We start from the raw sequence: 26,317 nt of genomic DNA on the forward strand, positions 1-26,317 counted from the left end.
GCCCGGCCGCTCAGGCCCCGCCCCCGGCTCCACCCCGCCCCGGCTCCGCCCCGAAACAGAGCTCCGCCCTCTCCCCGCCCCCGGCTCCGCCCCGCCCCGAAACAGAGCTCCGCCCTCTCCCCGCCCACGACACCGCCCCCGCGCCCCGCCCAAAACGAGAGCCCCGCCCCCGCCCGGGGGTCTCCGCCCACGGTCCCTACCTCTCAGCGGCTCGGGCCCTGCCCCCACCGAAGGGCTCCGCCCCAGCCCCCCACCCCGGCCAAGGCCCCGCCCCAGGGCTCCGCCCACCACCGCACCCCAACCAAGGGCCCGGCTCCCGGCCCACAGGTTCCGCCCTCGCCCCGGGAGTAGGCACCGCCTCCTCCAGCCGCCCGCCGAAAAAACTTCCCTCGTGCCTCTCGCGGGACCTACGCCTTTTTGGCGAGATTTTGATAACACAGGCAAAGCACTGTCCCGCGAGGTGTGGAACCGGAAACGTGAGGGATGAGAGCGGATTCCGGCGGAACCCGGAAGCCTCGCTGTTTTGTTTCCTGGATCTTTCGTTGCCGGGCAGCGTGGAGCTGGCGTCTGGCGTGTCCTAGCGGGATGGTGTTGACCCGGGTGAGGGCCGGGCCGAGGACGCCCAGAGCGGGCCGGCCTTCGTGCGCTGTCACGGCGGCGGGAGGGGCTGGTGGTCGGGGATCTGCGGCTGCACAGCCGGCCCGGGGACGCGGTTCACCCCGAGACCCGCCCTCAGCCCGGCGGGGCCGGGAGCCGGCGCGCGTCCCGGAGGCGCGGGGACCCGGACGAGGGCGCGGGGACCCGGATGGCCCGGATGAGGGCGGGGGCGGCGTCCGCGGGACGTGGCGGAATTTACCTCCGGATAAGCGGGCGTGGAGGAGTTGTACGCTGACGGAGAGTCGCAAGGATACAGGCTGCGTGTGCTTGTCGCCGGGCCCAGGGTTTCACCCGGCTCCCCGTGGGCGCCGCGGGCTCGTCCCTGACCGCTCCCTGTGGGCGCCGCGGGGTCCCCCCGCCCCTGCTCCCGCGGACGCGCCCTCTTCTCCCAAGTGGGAGCCGCGGCCCGCTCGCTTCGCGGAGGCGCCCGTCGCGAAGTGCCTGCTGCGGGGCGTCCGGTCTCGGTGGCTTGCCGCCGGCGTGAGCTGGCGTCCGCGTGCCGGGTGTGACCGCCGTGCCCCTGTCCCGCAGCTGACCGCGGCGCCGGAGCGCAGGCTGGCCCGGCGGGTGTGCGGAGTCGTGCTGGACCACTTCGACGCCCAGTACTCCAGCGAGCTCGGCGACGCCTGGGCCGCGGTCAGGTCAGTGGGGCCGCCCCGGGCTCCGGGGGACAGCACGCGGCCGGGGCGCTGCGGGCGGGAGGGAGGACGGGACGGAGCCGCTGGAGGGGGAGACCCGGTGCCGGAGCCGCCGCCGGCCTCGCCTCGGAGGCTGCTTCGTCTCCGAAACAGGGACGCGCCCGTCTGACAAAGTGACGCTGTAGTGCGGAAGTCTAGAAGGAGACTTCTGAGGTTCCTGAAATTCGGAAGATAGCGCACCGCCCTGAAGCCAGCACCTCCATCCCGGCTAGAGCCCTGCGCTTGGTCCCCGCGTTTCTTCCCGGTGTCGGGGCTGCTGGGCGTTGAACACGTGCACACTCACGTGTGCAGATGCTTTGTAGAGAACGGTGTAGGCCTTAAGGCGCAGGCATCAGGGAGCGGAGCCTGGTGTGCGCGTGCTGAGTCGGCCTTCCCGGGATGTGGCTCTGGGTCGTGCCCCGGAGACCGCTCGGAGCCCGGCGGCCCGTGGGGTCCTGCAGCGGGTGCGCGCAGCAGGGCGGGGCGACCGCGACCGCGGCTTCCCGAGCGGCCCGCAGGATGGCTGATCAGCAGCCCTGAGGCACCAGCACGCCCGGGAGCCAGGTCCCGGGGACTCCCGGGGGCCGCCTTGGCAAAGGCGCCGGCGTTGAGGCTGAGGTAGGACGCGGAAGTTTGGGGCAAACCCCACGTTTCCCTCGGGGGGAAGCTACTGGCTGCAGACGCATCGGGGACTGCTCAGATGACCATCTTGTTCGTCTTCTTTTGGGTCAGCTCAGGAAGAGTTTCTCCTTTACGAAGGACAACTGTAAGCATCATTTAAAAAAACAGTTAAGTCTTTACAAATAACGATAAAGTCTGAGGTGGTTCTCAGATAATTTTGGGACAAGTTAAGCTGTTTTAGAACTTGTAAATACTGTAATATGAAAATGTGGTTTAGAGTGGTGGTTTAAACTGGAGTTTAAAGTGGGTGACTTCTATCACAGAGGAAAGAAGAATCAGTGACTAGTGAAGTGTGATGGGTTCACTTGAGGAGACAGCACAGGTGAAGTGACTAGCCCGGGCTCCCTGGATGAGCGAGCAGGCCCGCAGGGATCCGGGCCTGGGCTCTCTGGTTCGAGGACTCCACTGCTGACCCTGTTCCAGTGCCTCTCATACCTGGGTGGTGTTAGGCACACATAGATGATTAAAAAGAGAGATTTCAAGAGGTATATTGTCTTCAGATTTTGTAGTGGTCTGGCTGCTCATACCCTGTAATGAGTTATTCTTGTATTTAATGTACTCAGACAGATTTATAAATTATTTGACCCCAAACAAAATGAGCAGTGAACCTCAAGTCCATTTAATTAGCTGTGCCTTCTGCTTCATCTACCTTTTGTTGTGTTTTTGTGGTTATTTAAGTTTTGCATAAACGTGGTAAATTTGCCATGGGCACAGTAGAGGCTTTCTCAGCATAGAAAGTAGTCTGTGCATGGAAGATGGCGTGGAGAAATGAGAACAGAAGTGTTTTTGGTTTTTAACTGTTTATTTGCAAGACTTCGTGCTTGCGGAGTCTACTTCCAGGGAAAGTAAGTGTAGTTTGTCCTACCTGGGAAGTAATTTACTCCATAATTTTAGTTTCTCACAGTAGTGGGGAAGGGTTGGTATTTATTTTAGTTGTTTCATAATCACCTTTCTTGTGCGTCACCCTCTGAGCACCCCTTTAAAGTTGGGTTTAACCTGTCCCGGTCTTGCCTGTGCGCTCTCCCGCAGGTGCGCCGGCTCCTGGGGTGACAGCCTCCCTCACTGTGCTCTCCTCTCAGGCTGTGCCGGCCTTCCCAGGCTTCAGTCCCGTGGGTGTTTTCTGGAACCTTCACTCAGCTCCATACCAGGCACACTCAAAAGCATAGTATTTTTTCTTCCAAACCTGTGTTGCCATTTGCTGCTTTGTCTCAGTTGAAGGCACCCCATCGGTCTGCTGCTGCTTCTCCACACCTTCACTGCTTTTGCGCTAAAGAAGGAACCTTACTCAAAAACAAGTCTGGTGTCTGCTCTCAGCTCTTGGAGTGTCCTGCCTGAGAGTGTCTGTTTACCTGGGGGCTTGGGCCCCCCGGGAAGGTCTAGCCATGTAATTTATGGTGGGGGCTGTGAGCCGCAGGACCAGCTCGGCCTCCATCTCTGGAGGGTCTGGAGATACAGATCAGCCGAGTGGGCAGCCACTTGTGTGACTGAGCCCCACTAAAGTCTAGCCACCAAGGCTCTGGTGGTCCTCCGTGGTTGGCAGTGCTCCTGTGCCTGTTGTCACACATGGCTGCAGGGAGACGTTACCCTTGTCTGACACTTCACGCCTTGGATGTTCCTGCACTCCTCTCCAAGCGTCTGTATAATAAACTGTAACCATGACCACGAGTTGGCAGTGAGTCCTGTGTGTCCTCCCAGCCTCTAACCAAACCTGAGAGTGGTCTTGGGGACTCCAGACTTACAGTTGGTGTCAGAAGTGAGGGTGTTCCTGGGGACTCCCTAACTGTGTACTTGTACACACCACTGCCCTGCCCCCATCACAATCTATGCCCTCCAAACGCTGTGGCTGCTGCCTGACAGGTTTCTTAGCGTGGATCTCCTTTTTATCACCACTGTGACTCCTTAGGCCTGCATCATGTCTTACCTGGCATAGTGCAACAGTCTCCCACCTTTACTATTTATTTGTTTGCTTATTTTTATCTACTGCTCTTATGGCACTATATGCCAGGCAATGTTCTAATGACCCTACAAATAACAACATAATCCTCTGCACAGCCCTCTGAGGAGATATACTTCCATTTTACAGGTAGGAAGGCTGAGGCATACAGAGGTGAAGTAACTTGCCCAGTGATGTCTGGCTCACTTGGGGGAGCCTGGGGAGTCTGTCTTAGCCACTCTGCCATGCTGCCATGTTCTGTGTGTCCTGGAGGGAAGGCCTCCCTTGCTCCCCACCGTCTGCAGTATCACACCTAGACAGGCTCCTTCCTCCGTTTCGGATGGTATGTGCTGTTCCCTCTGGAGGAATGACCCTTTGCTGCTCCCTCTGTAAGTCGTGACAGAGTGGGTTCGGATCCGTTCTGCGTCTTGTAGTGTATGACCTAGATGAGTGCCTCACTATCCCTCTCTGTAGAGAGGAAATAGTATCCATTTCAAAGAATTATTTGGGAAGATAAAAGGAAATTATGTATATTCAAAGTGCTTGGAATATTGTTGGACAAGTAGTAAAGCCTCGATACACGTTAGCAGTATTTTTATTACTGTTAGTGATATTAACCAGTTCTTCATCATGCTTCCCCGGATACTCTTGGCAAAGTTAGTTCTGCACTGTGTGTTTCCATTGCATTTTGTTTATAACAGCTGTTGTAATTCTTTCATGATTGTATCCTCATCATTTACTAAATTGCTTGTCTCTTCCCTGACAAGGGAGGATCTTGAAGAACCAGTACCTTAAGACTTGGGCAAGTCATCTGCTTATTCACACTTTAGGTGGTGTTTATCTGCTAGGCACTGGGCTAAGCACTGGGGATACAAAGATGGATTCTATATATTCTGTCCTCAAATGTATGAATGGAGGATTAGTTGGAAATCTTTATGAACTTTGGAAATTTTGTGTGCACTTTGTGGAAAGAAAAAAAAGAAGCCCCAGTTGAGTCTGGCCGTCTGTGGATATTTTTTATTCGGACGGTCTCCTCGCTAACGCAGAGTTCACCATAGTCCACTACAGGGGGAAAAATATTTTTATCACAAGATTGCATTCCCAGCATCTGTGAAGGGGTGGAGTGGGGTGGGGTTGGGGAGGGCAGACATAAACTAGTGTCTAGATTCCGATTTTGTTGCTTATGTGGCTTTATACACGTTTTAACCTTAATTTGTGCAAATCTCAGTGAAGTGGTAGCTTCGGCCCCTTTACAGTCAGAGGGTAGAAAGCTTGCAGCATCTTGGTTTGCGGCCTGTGCCTTGACCCTTCTGCAGCCATGTGCTGCCGCAGGCTCTGGAGGCCCTGGGCGGTGCTCAGCCTTTGTCGTCTCCACAGACCTTTCCTCAGGACTCCATCGATGGCACTGTGGGTGACAGGTGTGGACACAGATCACCTGGTGAGAGACCAGCAGGAAGCAGGCCAGGAGAGAGCAGGAGGCCGTAGCCCACCACTCGAATCTCTGAAGAGTCAAGTAGAATGGCTGGAAAACATCCTTTGGAGCACTTCCATGGATTGATCGATTCTGTGTCTTTAAACTGGACGTTCACAGTGATTGAGGGAGTGCCTATAGTGGATGACAGTAGCGATAAAAAAAAGGGATTTCTGGGTTTTTGACCCTGAAAATTCAGTTGGTTTTGTAATGTTCAGGGTTATACCAATTGTGCTTAGCAATGTCTAGGTAAAGTGATTTTTCATCCTCATCATTGGATTGGATGGTAGAATGGATACTAGAATAGTAAGAGAAAAGAACGGAATCACAGGAAAGTTGAAAAGAATCATATCAAGGAACAAACATTGTCCAAATAGTATATGGTGTGATTTTTCAGGGGACGTGCGGGCACAGGCAAGCTGCAGCAGTTGGTTTCTAGCTGCTCAGTTTCGGCCCATGTGCTTCCAGAAAATTCCTGTGCTCCCTGTGCCTGAGGGCCGCTTCCTCCTCCCAGCCTGCCCTTCTGTGACTGTCTGTTTCCACTTACCGGAGGGTGTACTTTCACCCTGTAGACCCTCTGCGTTCCTTCAGGGGAGACTGTGGGAACAGCACCGTGAGGGTCTAGAAAGTAGACGACCAGCGACTAACAGATTCTGTGACAGGTCAGAGGGTTTCTGAGGTTTGTTTTCAGCAAAAGTAGAGGAACTCCCCTTGAGTTGTCAGCTAACAGATCATTTAGAGTAATTTTGAAGATAGATCATTAAGTGACTTGGGCATATAGCTCAGAAGAAAATTTTAAAAAAGGGAGACATTGCTATAACAAAATGTGTTTGATTCTCACCCATTTATTTAAGTGAAGGTTCTTCTCAGCCCTTATAAAAACATAAAATAGGAACAAAATTGATGTTCAATCCTGACTTATAGCACAGGTGATATCCCTGGATATATGGAAAAAAGCTCATTAAGAGATCCATTTCCTATCAATTTTTCCTTTTTATATCTACCAAATCTGTAATGGTACTTTGACCAATTTTGTACTAATAATTTTATTGATAACAATCTAGAAGTTACCATTTTAACACTTTAAGAGATTTAGGGCCATGGTGAAAACAAATTTAGTGTATGCACACGTGCATTTGTGGGGTGGAGAAGTATGATGAGGTAATAAAGACGCTTGAGCACAAAAGTGTATTAGGATAAAATTATATCGGAAAATAGACCCTAGGTAAGAGAGGACCAGAAACAGTGGATTTCCCACCGGTTGAATTTAAATATACATTGATGGGTTTCACCATCAGTCTGGTATTTAGATTCCACTGGATACATTTTGAAACGTGGTATAAGTGTATTTTAAAATGTCAATTTTTACAGTATGCTGGAAATTACATCCTTAAACACATGGTGATGATTTTGATGTTAACTTAAAATGTGCCAGAGGGTACAGTTTTTTCAAAATGGTGTCAGTGGATGTACTACCAAAACATCTGCGCGTCGCTGACCTTGCGGGGTCCCCGTTCTCCTGATGCTGGTGTACTTGAACTTCCCGACCTCAGAGACCAGTGAGTAGAGCAGCTGCAGGCCCCTCCTTACGAATCAGGAGGAGGCCTGCAGTGTGGCCCCTGACCAGCATCTTCTTGAGTCTTCTAATGTACATTCCCTCTACTGTCTGCTGGGCTGCTTGCCCATTCGTCAGAGCTTTGGACCTGAGTGGCCACTGGCCTGCCAGCCCCAGGGCATCATCCTACCAGTGCAAGCACTGGAGGTTGTGTCTGTGTTGGGGGGAGGGGGGTCCCTGGTGTGTGGGTGCAGGGGGAGCTGAGACCCACATGACTCCACAGCTTTGCCTCCTTAGGACTGGGAAGCACCCACCTGAGCAGCCTCAGCAGTCCCTGCATTGAGGTGGTTCTGTTGCAGCTGGTCCTCAGGGCAGAGTGTGTCAGCTGTTCTCTTTGTTAGAGTCTTTGTTAGAGACAGTAGGCCTCCTTCTGGGAGCCCAGGGCCCCTGGCACCAGGGGAGGGTTGGGGTGGAAACTGCTGCGCTGGGTTGTACACCGCCAGTGCTGCAGTGCCAGGTCTCACACTCCTTTTGGACTCTAAAGCCGGCTGAATCTTGAATCAGGTACTTCTGCTTAGTAGCGATGAGACCTTGGCTGAGTTTCCAAGTCTCTGAAAGCCTGTTCCATAACCTCTAGAATGGGGGTAATAGCTGCCCTTCACGGTCGTTGTGATGGTTAAATGAGGATTGTAAACATCCAATCACTAGTGATTACTGTTAATATTGTTGGAATGAGGAGGACCGGGGGTTGGGTGATAGGAGAAAGGCTTCCCTAGGAGATGAAGCCTAAACCGCCCCCTGAGCAGAGCGAGGAGAGTCAGTGGGAGACAGGTGGGTGGGAGAGGAGAGGAGAGGAGAGAGGCAGTTCATGCAGAGACTGGTGAACGCTGAAGAAAACTTGTTCCAGGAAATTCATGTGGTTCAGTGGGTCTGGGTGTAGGTTAGGAGGGATCAGAAAATTAATCTGTTCTAAGCAAGGCTTTATGTTTTCTAGTTGTTAAAGGGTGAGAGAGACTAGTTTCTGAAGATTCCTGCCTCGTTCTACCATGAGTGCATGTTTTAAGTCTAATGAGGCTCTCTCCCTGCAGTCTTTCAGTGCCTTCCCATCACTTACAAGATACGATTTAAACTTTGGCGTGTTGTTCTTGACCCAGTAGTCTCCTGCTATGAGCCACAGCAGACCTGAGTCCCCATGTGCCCTGCCCCTCCTCAACCTCTGCCTGGAACTTCCTTCCTCAGGGTGCCTCTAATTCCTCATCCTTCCAGTTTTGACACATTGGGTAAACACAACAATCAGTGGTGTTCGTAAACTAACAGTCCTTTTGTATGATAAGGTTAGAAGGAAATAAGTAGAATGAAGAACCTTTGCTAAGGGCTCTGAAAGGAAATGTGGATTAGTGGAGAGACGCATGGTGGTCAGGGTTGGGAAGACTGAATACAGTACAGATGTTAGTTCTCCCCAGTTTAGTGCATTTACTACAACCCTAGTCAGGGTTACAATCTATTTACACAAGTATTTTATAAATTATTTTTAACTGACCAACTGATTCTCAAGTTCATCTGAAAAAATAGATGTTCTGAAATAGCTTTGTAAGTTCTGGAAAAAAAAAAAAAAGAGGAATGGAGATTTGCCCTGTCAGATATTAACCGGTTGAAAGTGACCTACTATTTGTTAGCTAAGGGGTGGACACAATGCAGGCCAAGGCACTCCAGCCTGTGTTAATTGGGTTATGTTTCTGACCACTATTTCTCTGTTAGTATGTGACTCAAAACCCAGGATAGATTTTCATCCAATTTGGAGGGTAAGAATGGGATGGACGGACGTAAGATTCACAACAGTGGCATTCACAGATTTCCTTTTGGGGTCTCTTTTAGTGCTGTGGTCCCCAAAGTGTAGTCAGAGGACCCACAGCATCAGTATCGGTGGAGAACTTGCTAGAAATGCAAATTCTCAGGCCCCACCTCAGACCTACTGAATCAGAAACTCCAGGGTAGGCCCAGCAGTCTTTTACAGACACTTGAGGCGCAGGAACGTTTCAGAGTACCTTCTTAAACTAAGAGGTTGTCATCCTTCAGAAGAGCTGAAGCAGATGCCTTGGGCTCCTGAGATGCACCATCACAGGAGAAGGAAACGACAGGAGAAAGCGATGTTACATGTGAGCCCTCAGCTGGAATTCACATGGCACCCTTGGGCTCGCAGGTATCATGTTTTGATCCAGCATTCCTCACACAGCCAACTCCAGGGTGGGTAGCATCTGGAATTTACATAATTGACTGTGGTTAATGAGGCTCCCAAATAACTCAGCCAGAAAGGTCAGCTGGTGAATAAGTTAAATATTTCCTGCTCTATCGTCTGTCAGTTGATGTGAGCTTGTGATTGTCAAGAGAGCTAACTGTTGGACCAAATAAAAAATTAGGAAGGCCCTTCTGTGATTCTTAAACCACTCTTGGCTTCATGTCTGAGCCCCTGACGACCTCAGTAGGCTCACTCAACCTAACTGTAGGTTCACAGTTGTTAGCTTTCCGTCCTTCCATATTCCTCAGAGGAGAGCTTCCACACTCTTTCCTTTAAACCCCTTCAGTGGCAGTGCTTTTCCAAAACTCCGGTATTAATAGTCTCGGGTTCCAAGTTGTAAATTCATCTCTAAGAAAAACACTGTGCAAAGACTAATAGACTAAAATCTGTTTTGATGGATTTAGAGGTATGCAAATGCAGGCCATTTTCTTTGGCCAGATATTCTGAAGGGAGGGGCTTACCTGAGGCAAATGAAGCATGCTCTCCAGTGCAGACTTTAAGGGACCCCTGAAACTCACTGATCAAGATAAATAATATTTTAATGGCCAAAACTTATACAAAAGAAAAGACCTACAGTGAACAAAATATCAAACTTTTTGATTGTTTTACTTTTGTTTTTTAAAAGTGTATTAATTTTCAATATTGTAACTGAAATTGAGCCATAAAGCCTGATAATTTTTTTGGGGGGGGGGTTCGTAATAGTTTACATCAACGTGAAATTTCAGTTGTGCGTTATTTCTTGTCTGTCACCACGTAAGTGCTCCCCCTCACCCCCTTTGCCCACCCCCAACCCACTTCCCATTGGTAGACACTGAACTGTTTTCTTTGTCCACGTGTGTGTTCATATTCCACATATGAGTGAAATCATCTGGTGTTTGTATTTCTCACTCTGGCTTAGTTCACTTAGCATAATTCCCTCCAGATTCATCCATGTTGTTGCAAATGGGATGAATTTGTCTTTTTGTATAGCTGAGTAGTATTCCATTTTACATATATACCACGTCTTCTTTATCCACTCATCGGTTGATGGGCACTTGCATCGTTCCCAAGTCTTGCGTATTGTGAATAGTGCTGCAACGAACATAGGGGTACGTATGTTACTTTGGATCATTGATTTCAAGCAGTTTGGGTAGATACCCAGTAGTGGGATAGCTGGGTCATACGGTAGTTCTATTTTTAGTTCTTTGAGGAATCTCCATACATTTTCCATAGTTGGCTGCACCAGTTTGCATTCCCACCAGCAGTGTATGAGGATTCCCTTTTTTCCACACCCTCTCCAACGTTTGTTATTTTTAGTCTTAGTGATTATAGCCATTTTAACAGGTGTAAGGTGGTATCTTAGTGTAGTTTTGATGTGCATTTCCTGATGATTAGTGATGTTGACCATCTTTTCCTTTGTTTATTGGCATCTGTATATCTTCTTTGGAAAAATGTCTGTTCATATCCTCTACCCGTTTTTTGATCAGGCTGTTTGGTTTTTTTATTGTTCAGTTGTATGAATTCCTTATATATTAATATGATTTGCAAATATTTTCTCCTAACTGGTGGGTTGTCTTTTTGTTTTGATCCTAGTTTCTTTTGCCTTGCAGAAGCTCTTTAGTCTGATGAATTCCTACTTGTTTATTTTTTCTTTTGTTTCCCTTGTCTGAGAAGACATGGTATTCAAAAAGATCCTTTTAAGTTCTATGTCAAAGAGTTTACTACCTATATTATCTTCCAGGAGTTTTATGGTTTCAGGACTTATCTTCAAGTCCTTGATCCATTTTGAGTTTATTTGTGTGTATGGCGTGAGATAATGGTCTATCTTCATTCTTTTGCATGTGGTTGTCCACTTTTCCCAACAACATTTATTGAAGAAACTGTCTTTTCTCCATTGTCTGTTCTTGGCACCTTTGTCGAAGATTAGCTGTCCGTAGTGTGCAGTTTTATTTCCGGGCTTTCAGTTCTGTTCCATTGATCTGTGTGCCTGTTTTTCTACCAGTACCATGCCATTTTGACCACTATGGCTTTGTAGTATATTTTGAAATCAGGGATTGTGATATTTCCAACTTAGTTCTTTTTTCTCAGTATTGCTTTTGCAATTTGGAGTCTTTGGTTGCTCCATATGAATTTTAGGATTCTTTGTTCTATTTCCGTGAAGAATGTCATTGGGATTCTGATAGGGATTGCATTGAATCTGTAGATTGCTTTGGCTACTATGGACATTTTAACTATGTTTATTCTTCCAGTCCACGTGCATGGGATCTCTTTCCATCTCTTTATGTCATTATCAGTTTCTTTCAGTAATGTCTTGTAGTTTTCATTGTATAAGTCCTTCACCTCCTTGGTTAAATTTATTCCTAGGTACTTTATTCTTTTAGTCGTGGTTGCAAATATAATTGTATTGAGTTCTCTTTCTGTAAGTTCGTTATTAGAGCATGGAAATGCAGCTGATTTCTGTAAGTTGATTTTGTACCCCACAACTTTACTGTAGTTGTTAATTATTTCTGTTAGTTTTCTGATGGATTCTTTAGGGTTTTCTATATATAAGATCATCTCATCTGCAAACAGCGAGAGTTTCACTTCTTCACTCCCTATTTGGACTCCTTTTGTTCTTTCTCTTGCCTAATTGCTCTGGCCAAAACCTCCAGTGCTATGTTGAATAAGAGTGGTGATAGTAAGCATCCTTATCTTATTCCTGTTCGCAGAGGTATGGCCTTCAGGTTTTGCCCATTGAGCATGATGTTGGCTGTGGGTTTGTCATATATGGCCTTTATTATGTTGAGGTGATTTCCTTCTATCCCCATTTTAAGAGTTTTTATCATAAATGGCTGTTAGATCTTGTCAAATGCTTTCTCAGCATCTATTCAGATGAGCATGTGGTTTTTATTCCTCAGTTTGTTGGCGTGGTGTATCACACTGACTGATTTGCAGATGTTGAACCATCCCTGTGTCCCTGGTATGAATCCCACTTGATCATGATGTATGATCCTTTTGATGTGTTGCTGTATTTGGGTTGCCAAAATTTTGTTGAGGATTTTTGCATCTATGTTCATCAGCGATATTGGCCTGCAGTTTTCCTTTTTTGTGTTATCCTTGTCAGGCTTTGGTATCAGAGTGATGTTGGCTTTGTAAAATGTGTTAGGGAGTGTTCCATCTTCCCTAATTTTTTGGAATAGCTTGAGAAGGATAGGTATTAAGTCCTCTCTGAAAGTTTGGTAGGATTCCCCAGGGCAGCTGTCTGATCCTGAGCTTTTATTCTTTGGGATGCTTTTGATTACTGTTTCAATCTCTTTCCTTGTGCTTGGTCTATTCAGATTGTCTGTTTCCTATTGATTCAACTTTGGGAGGTTGTAAGAGCGTAATAATTTATCCATTTCCTCTAGATTATCCATTCTGTTGGCATATAGTTTTTCATAGTATTCTCTTATAATCCATTTTATTTCTATGGTATCCGTTGTTATTCCTCCTCTTTCGTTTCTAATTTTATTTATCTGAACTTTTCTCTTTTTTTCTTTCTAAGTCTTACTAGGGGTTTGTCAATTTTATTTATCTTCTCAAAGAACCAGCTTTTTGTTTCTTTGATCCTTTCTACTTCCTTTTTCGTTGCAATAGCATTTATTTCTGCTTTGATTTTTATTATATCTCTCCTTCTGCTGACTTTGGGCTTTGTTTATTCTTTTTCTAATTCCGTTAGGTGGAATTTGAGGTTGCTCACTTGGAATTTTTCTTGTTTGTTAAGGTGATCCTGTGTTGCAATGAATTTCCCTCTTAATATGGCTTTTGCTGCATCCCATATGAGTTGGTATACTGTGTTTTCAATTTCATTTGTCTCCAGATAATTTTTGATTTCTCCTTTAATCTCTTCAAGGATCCGTTACTTGTTCAATAGCATGTTGTTTAGTCTCCACATCTTTGTCCCTTTCTCAGCTTTTTTCTCGTAATTTCTAGCTTTATAGCATTGTGATCAGGAAAGATGCTTGTTATTATTTCAATTTTCTTAAATTTATTGAGGCTTGCCTTGTTTCCCAGCATATAGTCTATCCTTGAGAATGTTCCATGTACACTTGAGAAGAATGTGTATTCTGCTGTTTTTTGGTGGAGTGTTCTGTATATGTCTATTAAGTCCAACTGGTTTAGCTTTTCATTTAATTCCACTGTTTCCTTGTTGCTTTTCTGTCTGGATGATCTATCCATTGATGTGAGTGGGGTGTTAAGGTCCCCTACTATTATTGTGTTATTATTAATGTCTTCTTTTAGGTTTATTAATGGTTGCTTTATGAATTTTGGTACTCCTGTGTTGGGTGCAGAGATATTTATGAGTGTTATTTCTTCTTGATGGAATGTCCCTTTGGTCATTATATACTGCCTCTCTTTGTCTTTCTTTACCTGTCTTATCTTGAAGTTTGCTTTGTCTGACTTAAGTACCGCAGCATCTGCTTTCTTTTGTTTCCCATTAGCTTGGAGTATCGTCTTCCACCCTTTCATGCTGAGCCTGTGTTTGTCGTTGGAGCTGAGATGTGTTTCCTGAAGGCAGCATATTGTTGGGTCTTGTTCTTTAATCTATCTTGCCACTCTGTGTTTTTTTATTGGAGAATTCAATCCATTTACGTTTAGGGAGGTTATCAATATATGAGGGCTTAACACTGCCATTTTATCTCTTCGTTTCCAGTTCTCCTGCATCCTTTGTTTCCCGTCCCATGTATTTTGCTCTACCCATTGAATTATGTACTTTTTTTATGATGTATTTCTTTATTTTCTTCTTATTTATTACTTGTATCTCTGTTTTGCTTTTTTGTTTAGTGGTTACCATGAGGTTTGCATTCAGAATATCATGTATAAGATAGTCCATTTTCTGATGGCCTCTTGTTTCCTTAGTCTAAACTGATTCAGTCCCTTTCCTCCTCCCCTCCTAAGTTGTTTTTCTCACATCTTATTCTATCTTGTATTGTGAGTTTGTGGTTAAAATGACCAGATTATCTTTATTGTTGGTGTTTTCATTCCCTTTGTCTTTAATGCTATAGTTATTTGCTATCCCAATCTGATTATCTACCAATTTATCTCCTTACTCTGTGCTTTGTAACCCCTTTCTCCCGGTTTTTTTCCCCCCAGGTATGAGGGACTTCTTGAGGATCTCTTGTTGGGTCATCTCGTGGCTATGAAGTCCCTTAGCTTTTGTCTATCTGGGAAAGTTTTTATTTCTCCATTGTATCTGAGGGATATTTTTGCTGGATAAAGCACTCTTGGCTGAAAATTTTTGTCTTTCAAGGATTTGAATATGTCATTCCATTCTCTCCTAGCCTGTAAGGTTTCTGCAGAGAAATCCACTGAAAGCCTGATAGGGGTTCCTTTGCAGGTTATTTTTTTCTGCCTTGCTGCCCTTAGTATACTTTCTTTGTCATTCTTTTTTGCTAGTTTTACTACTATATGCCTTGCAGTAGGTCTTTTTTACACTGACGTATCTAGGAGATCTGGAAACCTCTTTCACATGGATTTCCATCTCCTTCCCCACGTTTTGGAAGTTCTCTGCTATTATTACTTTGAACACACTTTCTGCTGCATTCTCCTTCTCATCTCCTTCTTGAATACCTATAATTCTTATGTTGTATTTCCTCATTGAGTCAGATAGTTCTCAGAGACTTTCTTCATTTGTTTTTAGTCTTAGTTCTCTCTCCTCTGTCTGGAGCATTTCAACATGTCTGTGTTCAATTATGCTGATTCGCTCCTCTATGATGTCCACACCAGCATTCAGGGAATCCATATTTTGTTTTATCTCTTCCATTGTGACTTTCATCTCCAATATTTCTGATTGATTCTTCTTTATAGTTTCAATCTCTTTTGTGAAGTAGCTCCTGAACTCGTTGAATTGTTTCTTTACATTCTCTTTTACCTCATTGAGTTTTTTGATGATTGCTATTTTGAATTCACTGTCACTTAGATCACATATTTCTGTGTCCTCAGGACTGAATCCTGGGTAATCGTCATTTTCCCTCTGGTCCGGAGATTTGATGTAATGTTGGTGGCTCTTTTTATGCACCCTGGTGTTATTTGGTTGCAGTTACTGCGTATCGCCACTTCTTAGGGGTGGGGAGCCATGTGTTATCAGCCCTGTGCCTTCAGCATGGTGGAGCCTGGTGGGCAGGTGGGGGGAGGGGTGCTTTCTCCTCTGTGCTCTAGGAGTTTTCTTCCTCTGCTCTCCTGGGGTGTTGGCTTGATAAGGTCACCCCTCATGAAAGCTCTCGCCCCTATAGAGGGCTTCCCTCTAGGCTGTGAGGGCCTTCCAGGATGCTTGTTGTTCCCTCAAATGAACGTCCCCTCCCCCATTCCTTCCCTCTCGGAGGCCTCTGGCAGTCCTGGATTGCAGGCTTTGGGGGATGGCAAAGTTTTGTCTTACCCCATTCCACCTCCTCCAAGGGGGGCTCCAGCCTCTCTGCCCACTGGTATGGCTGCATAGGTCTCTTCGATGTTTTTTGTGTTGTGTTTGTATGTGTTCTGTTGGAGTAAGAATGTTTTTTCATTGTATGTTGGAGGGGGAGGATTACTGGGAAAGTTTACTCCACCATGATGCTTACCTCACTCGAAAATACCAAACTTTTAAAGACAGGATCATCACAGTGCTAAGTTGAGCTGCATTGGAGCTAAGGCAAAAGGAGTCAGAAGTATGACCCTTGCCCTGCAGGTCACAGGAGAGTGAAGTGGAAAACGAGGACCACATTCACTCCACTAAGTTGCAGAGTTGCGTCAGTGGGAGTGATAATAATATTTGTTCTGTTTCTGTTTCTAGGGACGTACTAACATCGCCCTGCTGCTGGCAGTATGCTGTCCTTCTAAACCGATTCAATTATCCTTTCAACCTGGAAGAGGCTTTACGTTTGAGGGGCTATCGCACCGTCTTCCAAGGATCTTTACCCCACTGTCCTAAATCCATGAAGTGTTACCTTAGCGCAACTGCGGGCAGGATGCCTTCAGAAAGACACCAAGTTGGAAACCTAAAAAAATACTATCTCCTGAATGCGGCCTCTCTCCTCCCAGTGCTGGCTCTGGAGTTGAGGGATGGGGAGAAGGTTCTGGATCTGTGTGCTGCTCCCGGGGGCAAGTCGATCGCCCTGCTGCAGTGTGCGGACCCAGGTAGCGTGCTTTCCCGCAGCAGTTGGCAGTGCTGCAAGTACTCTTGATGTGTGTGGGGAGAAGTGTGACATTGAGTTTGCAGGCTGGAGGCTAAGACAGTGTGGAGAAGAGTGGACGTTTTAGCTGAGGAAATCAGTGTAAACAATGTTTTTTTTTCAGCTACTTAATTTTAACAGATATTGGGAACAAAACTACAACATTTTGTGAACACAAATCTGTCAGATAATTTGAATTTTATTAAGCCAGTGGCAAAGATTTTCTAATTTTCTTGTTACTTTTTTACTTGAGAGTCCTGTGTTGATATCCTTGTCATACTTCTATGCAACAAAAACATAGACATTTAAAATCATTTTTTGTGTCAATGGACCATAAGATTCTAAGGCAGTTCTGTCCAATACAAATATAATGTGAAGTACATATATACTTTAAAATTTTTGAGTAGTCTCAAGAAAAATGGAAAGAGGTGAAATTAATTTTAATAATACATTATAACCCCATACATCCAAAGTATTATTTCAACATGTAACCAAAATAAAAATTATTAATGAGATATTTTTATTACAAAGTTTTCAAAATTGGTATTTTACACTTATAGCACATTTCAGTTTGGACCAGCCACGTTCAAGCTCACAGCCATCTGTGGCAAATCGATATGGTATTGGACAATGTAAGTTAAAAGATTTGAAAAGTTCTTTGGAAGTGAGTTATTGTTACTATTGTTAGTAGAACAAAAACGATGAAATGTAATGTGCATTTTTATAAATATTTGTTAAAGGTAATGAGTTGACATTCGTCGTAAATTATTTTCTTAGTGAGACGATGAGACTTTTTTTAATTATTAGGTTTCCCTAGATGAATGTTGGTTATGGCTCCAAGAGACAGGGTTCAGCATCAGTTCTGTCTGGGCTTTGTTGGCCTGTGTGATGGTTTTGTTTTTATAAATACAGGTGCTGTTGTTCACATAGATAAGAAGATGGAAACGGTGGGAATTGTGCTGTGGGAGTTTCACGAGTTCTTTAAGCTCCCGACTTACACACAAATCACATAGATATCTTTCATCAAGTGTAACTGTAATGGTAACTAGGTGCGCACTCTTTGGGTCTAGTTTTGATTTTGTGGATGGCAAGGCATTGGAAACCGTCTGTCACAAAAGCCATTGTCTCCAGTTGTCTGACTCATTCCTTTCCCAGCTCGGCACTGACGTGCTGACCTGCCTTGTCTGGTGCGTTGGTGGTTTCCACACCCAGCACGATTGCTGTGCTAAGATTCTGGACGGGGGGAGCTTGCTCCTCGTTTGTAAAGTTGGGGACAGGCCGTTGTGAAAGGAGATCCCTGACCACCTGACCAGAGCTGTTCTCCTTAGGAAGTTGAGGACCTGAAAATTAATCTAGAACCATGTGAGCTGGCTCATCCCTGAGAACGTTGTTCGTCTCCCCAGGGCAGGCAAATCCCAGTCTGAGGATTGCTAATTTATATCTTCATTTGAGAGCATTGCCTGTGGGAGTAGATTACAAAAGCTTCTACAAGGACTGTGAATCCAGTTGTTGAGGCATTGGTACAAATATGTTATCAACCATATATTCAGGAGATAACATACTGTGTGTTTAGAGTTGTGGTTTAAACTCTGTTACTGAAACTTGCTGTCCTTTTTATATAAGAAATCACAGCAAGAGAGATTATTTTTTAAGGTTATTTTTATTATTTGAGCTGAAGTTTTATGGAATCATGTATTATCAGGAGTGTTTGTTTTTACTTTCACTCCTTTGTTCTTTGACAGTATTCTTATTTTGGCTGCTAACTCAATTTTGAATATAGAATTTTTAGTGTTGTAAAAGGTAAATTTGTCAAATTTGGGTACCATTTTGAAGAGAGGGCATTTTAATCCTAAATTATCCTCATTACTAGACTAAATATTTCACATGCTTATAGTAGGAAAGGTGGTTTGGTCAGGAGTCCAGAGGCAAACCGATGTACGCCAGGAGTTTGAAGTGGAGGAGAATCTTGCTGTGAAGGGCAGTGAAGGCCAGGCAGGATTCCAAGTAAAGTAGCTGTTCGTACAAGCAGGCTAATGATAATGGCTTACTAAGAAGTACACGTGCCTTCACACTGATGCTCAAAGCCCAAAGTAGGTTAGCTATATTGCCTGAATTTAGAATGCAGAGGCAACGCTAGAAAAGTTTATATAAGCAAAACTTAAATTGATGCCTGCACTAAATGTTCGTTTATACTCCAAATTCTTTAGATCAGTTCTGGCCTTTATTCTGGGCCAAGAGGCTTACAGCTTTGAATGATTAAAAAGCTCATATTTTAGGAAGATTAAAAACATTAATCTACTTCTCTTTTGCTTGCACCTGTTAGCACAGTGATGGATTGTTGGTCATGGTTTTGTTTTGTTTTTGTCAACATAGCCTTGTAATGTCCTGGTCTCCTGGTCTTGAAAAAGAGCAAACAAGTCTGATTCTAAATGAGAAAGCATTAATGTACTAAGAATGACCGAGCATGGTGGAGTGGCTTGATCAGCTTTCTCTTTATTTTAAATTTAAGTTTCAGGTGTACAACATCATAATTTGACATGTGTATACACTACAAAGTGGTTATCCCCATAAGTCTAGTTACCATCTGTCACCCTGCGACTGACCCTCTTCACCGCTTTCGCCCACCCCCCAACCCCCTTCCTCTGGTAACCACCAAGTTCTCTGTATCTATGAGTTTGATTTTGTTTTGTTTGTTTTTTAGATTCTGCAAATGAGTGACACTGTGTGACATTTGTCTTTCTCTGTCTGACTTATTTCACTTAGCATGATGTCCTCGAGGTTCACCAATGTTGTTGCAAATGGCAAGATTTCACTCTTTTTCATGGCTGAGTAGTATTCCATTGTGTGCTTATGTGTGTGTATATATCTGTATACCACATCTTTATCCATTCATCCATCGATGGACACTTACGTTGTTTCTGTATCTTGGCTATTGTAAATAACGCCACAGTGAACACAGGAGTGTATATATCTTTTCGAATTAGTGTTTTCCTGTTCTTTGGATAAATACCCAGGAGTGGAATAGCTGGATCATATGATAGTTCTGTGTTTAATTTTTTGAGGAACCTCCATACTGTTTTCCATACTGGCTGCACCAGTTCCCACCAACAGTGCATGAGGGTTCCTTTTTCTCCACATCCTCACCAAGACTTATTTCTTGTCTTTTTGATAATAGCCATTCTGACAGGTCTGAGGTAATATCTCCTTGTGGTTTTGATTTACATTTCCCTGATTAGCGATGTTGACTATCTTTTACCTGTTGGCCATTTGTATATTTTCATTGGAAAAATGTCTATTTAGGTCCTCTGCCCATTTTTTAATTGAGTTGTTTGGTTTTTGTTGTTGAGTTGTATGAGTTCTTTATGTATTTTGGGTATTAACCCCTTATTGGATGTATGATTTACAAATATCTTCTCCCCTTCTGTAGGTAGCCCTTTCATTTGTTGATGGTTTCCTTTGCTGTGCAGAAGCTTTTTAGTCTGATGTAGTCTCACTTGTTCGTTATTTATTTGTGTCATCTTCAGTGCTTTCATCAGTGTCTTGTAGTTTTCAGTGTACAGGTCTTTCAGCGTCTTTTTTTTAAAGATTGGCACCTGAGCTAACATCTGTTGCCAATCTTTTTCTTTTTTTTTTCTTCTTCTTCTTCTTCTCCCCAAAGCCCCTTAGTACATAGTTGTATATTCTAATCACAGGTCCTTCTGGTTGTGCTATGTGGGATGCCGCCTCAGCGTGGCCTGATGAGCAGTGCCATGTCTGTGCCCAGGATCTGAACGACAAAACCCTGGGCCACCGAATGGGAGCACATGATCTTCACCACTCGGCCAGGGGGCCAGCCCCCTCAACTTCTTGGTTAGATTTGTTCATAGGTATTTTATTCTCTTTGATCCAATTGTAAATGAGATTGTTTTCTTAGTTTTTCTTTCTGATCGTTCACTTTTAGTGTATAGAAACGCCACACGTTTCTCTGTGTTGACTTGGTGTCCTGTCACTTTACTGAATGCATTTATTAATTCTAACAGTTTTTGGTGGAGTCTTTAGGGTTGATCTGCTTTCTTGCTGAGAGCCAGATCCCTCCAGGTGTGAAATTCTCTTTGTTGCCAGTAATCCCTTGTGGACATCGAGTCTGCTCTGGTGGTGGAAAAGATCAGAAAGACCATTTCTTTCCTGAGTTGCTTTTGTCTTCCTCCTGCTGCTCTCACTGACAGGAACGGCTTTCCCTTTCTCTCCCTGCGACTTCCTTCCCATTCTTCAGGTTCTCACTCAGGAATCAACCCTCCTGGACTGCCTTCCCAGAGCTCCCTGCGTTAGGTGCCCCTCCTTTTTGGTAAGAATAAAAACAGTGACCATTTTGGAACACTTCGGATGTACAAGGACTGTATTAATCACATTGCCTAAATCTTTGTTTTTCAAACACTTTTTAGTAGTCTGCTTCCCCATCTTATGTTGTATTTCCAGACAAACATCTTTCGGAAGTGCTAGGACTCTGAAGAACCCAGTGTGACTATCACTGGTGTACATGATCTTATTTAGCTCTGCAACCCTCTTAGTTGGGCATTGTTATCCCCACGTTAGAGTTGAAACTGAGACACAGAGAGTTAACTAAACTGCCCTAGCTAGGTGGCAGAGCTGGGGTCTGAACTCAGATTTCAGTCACGTGCTCCTGACTGTTCTGCAGGCTCCAGTGTTATGCAGCTGCTGACCTGCCCAGATTCCTCCCTCAGAGAGCTTGCTGAGCATGGGACAGGCTCCCACTTACCTCTATCTGCAGCTGGAGCCCTGTGCCCAGTCCATACAGGTGCTTAGCAGACAGAACCTTGAAGCGGTACTCTCAAGTGTATTTTGACCTGTTGTGTTTAATCTGTTGTCAGTTTGTTGTTAACAGTTTGTTCTGTGAATCTGTAACATTGCTTCCAGGTGATTCAGGGAACCTTACCATTAGCCTTCATAGTACTTATAGTGGATGGACAGTGTCATTGTTCCAATTTTTGCACTGAGGGACATAAAACAATCATCATTATGGCTTTTGGCTCCAAGGAATAATCAGCAGAACTGAAAGTAGGCAGAATTGTTTTTACTGAGTTATGTGTACCAAAATAAATTAATGAATGAAACTGCCAGTTTTAGTTTCTTTCCGTGGACCAAAGGCTGTCATCTGTCGATGTAAAGCTTCGATGACTTTTTCAAGGCTTAGTTTTTATTAAATTCACCCCTTTCCTGCTTAGATGAAAAGATACCAAGATTTGGTTTATTTTTGACAATTTAAACATGACATTAATTCTACCTCAATGTAGTAGGTCTTAGTATATATATGAAACTTGGATTGTGATGCTTTGTATTGCATATTTTTAGAAGTTTAACCAATCTAAAACTATTTCAAATAAAATCTGTATCTAGGCCAAACCACAATATATAGCACAAACCTATATTTCAGCTGAGAGATATTTTAAAATGCTGAACGGAGAATCTTGACTAAAGCTATAATTTAATGAAAAGCTGCCCTGATTTTCAGTTTTAGCGATTTAAATGTCTTTTATTATAATGCTGTGTTTCAGTTGTCAGCTGTATTTAATGAGCACAGGCTCTCTGCAAGGCATGGGATGTTGGGTGTGGAGCTGGAAGGGATGTGGACATAATAAGACTTCCGTGTCCTCTGGTATGACCAGCTGGGTATCCTAACCCAGCCTCCTGCTGAAACCACTAAAATATGTAGGATCTAATGTTAAGGGAAAACCAAAAAAAAGTTTTCTTTTTGCTGAGGAAGATTAGCCCTGAGCTAACATCTGTGCCCATCTTCCTCTCCTTTTTTGTATGTGGGACAGTGCCACAGGGTGGCCGGTGAGTTGAGTAGGTCTGAGCCCAGGATCCAAACCCGTGAACCTGGGCCACCGAAGTGGAGCATGTGGAACTTTAACCACTCAGCCACGGGGCCCGCCCAACAAAACCTTTCTAAATGCATCAACGATCTCCAAGTGCTCAGTGGTCAGCATCTGAAAGAGTGGAAACCTAGACAGTGAATTGAGCAGTGAAGCCAGCCTTTCACTTGGGAGCACGTGCCTAACCTGAGGAACTTGCATATCCACGTTCATCACTTCTTGAAAAGGCAGATTAGAAGGCAGAGCTGGAGCCTGCTGAGTGGAGCCTCCCAGAGCTGATTCACCTGGAGCCGGGGCTCCACAAGGCTGATCAGATACTGGGGTGGGCCTGCCTGCCCTGCAGCCACGCTTGTCTCCACAGCCACATCAGCGAATCTCCCAAAAGCACCTGAGAGAAACGTGAACTAAATTAAGAAGCGCACTTCCTAAGCAAATGCAGCTTGAAGCTGGTTTTCTGCTTCTTTGCCCCTAACAAAACTGCTGCATCTCCTGACCCTCTTCCGTGTGGAGACGTGGGCCGGGTGGTAGGGAGGAAGCAGTGTGCATGAACACCTCTCGCACCAGGTGGAATATGGCACACGCCGGAGGTGAGGTGCAGAGTGGCTGAGAAGTGGGCTCGTCAGCCACATCTGCTGGAGCACAGAGCGTGTTGGTGAGATGGTGGGAGGTTGAAATTGAAAGGTTGTCTTGAGGCCTCCCTGTCACAGACCTGAAATTAAAGGCTAGGTGTTTGAATTTTATTCAGTGGATGATGGGAAGTCATTGAAAGTTTTTACCAGTGGATAGACGATCAGAGACAACAGCACCGTATGTATAGATACGTATAGATACGTAGATGTATATACACACTCATACGGTCATACATATGTATATGTATTTGAGCAAAGGGTTTACAGAGATTTTTTCCCCCTTGACGTTAGAATTTCATCTTCAGTTAGTTCTCTAGCTTGTTTCCCTGGTAACCTGACAGAGACTGTCACTGTGTTTCTAGGCAACGTTGCATATGATAAAAATGATTCTGATTGGTAAAATGCACGTGCCCTGAAAGAAAGACCAATTAACCCCTTGAGACCTTGCTTGGGGTCTTCCTGAGTGCAGTGAAGCACTGTAATCGGGATGTTCCTGTGGGGACCCTGGATGCTGTGCCTCTGCAGTTGTTAGAAGAGGTGTTGGCTCCTGTGGGACATGAGGCTTTTAGGCCAGAACGGCTCCTGCACCTGCCCAATGTGAGTCTCAACTTCTCGTACTGAGTTACCAGCTGTGTGAGCCACCACAGGCCTTCTAGGAAAGAGGATGTCAGCCTGCCCTCTTGGCCACTGGAGGTTCCTGTTCTGTGTAGGGTGATGCCAAATGTGGCCTGCATGAATTTTATGTTGAAAAGACCACCTTAAATAAGACCAGAAAACCTAGAAATTATAAAAGTGATATGATTGACTACAAAAAATTGTGAAACTTATGTATTAAAAAAGATCTACAAATAAATTCAGAAGACAGTTTAGGAAACATTTGCAAATCAGATGGCAGATAAAGGGTTAAGAGCTATACTAAGGAAATAGGTCTCACCTTAATAAGAAAAGTATAAATAGTGCAATAGGTAGAAAAGGGCAAAGGGTAAGAATAGGCAGTTGACAGGAAAGTGAAACTTAACAGCAAATAGGCAGTCTCAGAGATGCTCCATTGTGTGAGAAATGAAGGGCTGTGCTCCAGTATCACGTCCCATATCAGACCAACAGCGCTTACTTCTGCAGGAGTTTGGTGGAGGGACAAGGCAGTTGTACTTGCTAAAACTAAATGTTCCCCTACTCAGACCTCGCTGCTCCTCTGGTAATGTCCCATAATAATAAAGCACAGATGACAGGACAGCTGTAGAAAGATGTTCAGCTACTGCTGCTGTCAGTGACAGCAGTGTGAGCCCCAGCCCCTGGCAATGCTTGAGCAGAGGACACCACTGCACGTACTGTTAGCACCTTTAGAGACTATGTGTCTCTGTGCCAGTTGACATGGTGGTGTTTCCTTTGAAGTGTTGGGATAAGTGAAGAGTAAGGAAGCAGAGAACTGTGTAAATGTAATCCTGGGCATATAATCATATAAGCACATATATGTCAGGTTGATAGTAGAGGTTTCTTTTGATGGGATAGTTGGGCAGTTGGTGAAGGGGGCGGTTGAAGAATAAGGTGAAAAACTGATACTTCAAGGGCTGACCCGGTGGTGTAGTTGTTAAGGTCACACGTTCCGCTTCAGTGGCCTTGGGTTCACTGGTTCAGTTTCTGGGTGTGGACCTACACACTGCTCATCAAGCCATGCTGTGGTGGCATCCCCCGTAGAAGAACTAGAAGGCCTTGCAACTAGGATATACAGCTATGCACTGTGTGGCTTTGGGGAGGAAAACCAAAACAGATGTGCAACAGATGCTAGCTCAGGGCGAATCTTCCTCACCAAAAAAAGCATATCTAAAAAAAAAAGTGATACTAGAAAAATAAAATTGCATTTATATAAATTTTATGTGTGGCTTATATGCTTGAAGAGATATGGTATGATTGTTTATCAAAATGTTAAATGGTGGTTACCTGAAGACGGTGGGTTTCAGGTAATTTTTGATATTCTTCCTTTATACTTTCATGCATTTTAAAAAATATGCTTGTATTTAGGTATATATTTTGTAAACACATATTGTGTGTAATTTTATTATGTAAGAAGTATGTAAATATTTATAAATAAATAACTATATGTTTAAATAAAGGAAAACAAGACTGTCTTATGAGGGAGTGAGGTGCCCTGTCTGCCGAGGGGCCATGTGTCTGTGGTGAGAGGTAGGCTCTGGACTCAGGTCTGGGCTTCCTGCCCTGTGAACCTGGCCAAGCACTTCACTCTTGGCCCGAGTCTCCATCAGTAGAACAGGAGTATTACTGAAGGCCTCTGCGCCATGGGCTTATGAGGGTCAGATATGTTGCTACATGGAAAGTCTTAGGACTATGCCTGGCACAAGATAAAGACACAAGAATTGTTAGTAATTATTATAAACATTTGTAGTCACTGCTTTACAGTACTATGCTAGATATGTTACTGAAGGATCGCATTGAGTCTTAGCAACCACTTTGTAAGGTAGCGAGTATAGGGGAGGTAAAATTTCTCCTCTGTCCTCTTAGGGTTTCCAGCTGGGACTGACATAAAACAGAGTAACAGGAGGAAAGCATACAAATTTTATTTAATAAAATTTTACCGGTTAGGGGAGTCACCCCAGGAAAATGAAGACCTGAAGAAGTAGCTAGGCCTCAGTGCTCATATACCAGGTTGAACAAACAGTGCCACTTGTGGAAAAGTAACTGAAACAGATGGGGAGAAGAAAGGAAGAGTTATTTTTAGCAAGGTCTGTTTGTATGGATTTCTCTTGGCCTTGACTCCCTGTCTCTGGTGATAAGAATCTTTTGGAGCTAGCCCTGGCTGAATGGTGAAGTTCACATGTCCACTTTAGTGGCCCAGGGTTCGCATGTTGGGATCCTGGGTGCAGACCTACACACTGCTCGTCAGTCCATGCTGTGGCGGTGTCCCACATAGAAGAACCAGAATGACCTACAACTAGGATATACAACTACATACTGGGGCTTTGGGGAGAAAGAAAAAAATGGAAGATTGGCAACAGATGTTAGTTCAGGGCCAATCAATCTTCCTCCCCCCTGCCCCCAAAAGGAAGACATAAAAAAAAAATTAAAGAATGTTTCTTTCCTCTGGAATAGGAAGGGTATCTTTCCCATGTGAGTCCATCTCCTGCTTTCAGGAGGAGAAAGGAAGGTCAAATGCCATTCCTGTGTTTGCTGTTATTCAGGTATCTTTAACTCAAAATAATCAGTGTACCAGAGCAGCGTATTTGGGGTGGTGTGTTCTGAGCCCTTCACTAGGTGCAGTCCCCATTGTACAGGTGAGGAAACTGAGGCTCTTGAGGAGGGCTGAGGAACTCCCCCACAAGTCTCTTAGCTCATCATTAGAGCCTGTCTGTCTGAACCACAGAGCCAGGAGCACTGCACGTGCTTTTTC

General features: G+C 44.7%; 1 protein-coding gene across 2 annotated transcripts in view; it reads left to right on the forward strand.

The window, feature by feature from the left end:
- Positions 1 to 317: 317 nt before the first annotated feature.
- The window catches only part of NSUN3 (NOP2/Sun RNA methyltransferase 3), a 59,369-nt gene continuing 33,369 nt past the window's right edge, over positions 318 to 26,317 (forward strand). The window contains exons 1-3 of one of the 2 annotated variants that reach the window (XR_006888226.1): positions 318 to 600; positions 1,189 to 1,298; positions 16,034 to 16,377. Coding sequence is in view for 1 of the 2 variants with exons in the window: in XM_046658558.1 (XP_046514514.1) it covers positions 484 to 600; positions 1,189 to 1,298; positions 16,034 to 16,377 (571 nt within the window). In the remaining variant the exon portion in view is untranslated. The remainder of the gene's footprint in view (positions 601 to 1,188; positions 1,299 to 16,033; positions 16,378 to 26,317) is intronic. The other variant, XM_046658558.1, reaches the window with a different exon arrangement.

The sequence above is a fragment of the Equus quagga genome, chromosome 4, assembly GCF_021613505.1.
Source record: "Equus quagga isolate Etosha38 chromosome 4, UCLA_HA_Equagga_1.0, whole genome shotgun sequence".
Lineage (NCBI taxonomy): Eukaryota > Metazoa > Chordata > Mammalia > Perissodactyla > Equidae > Equus > Equus quagga.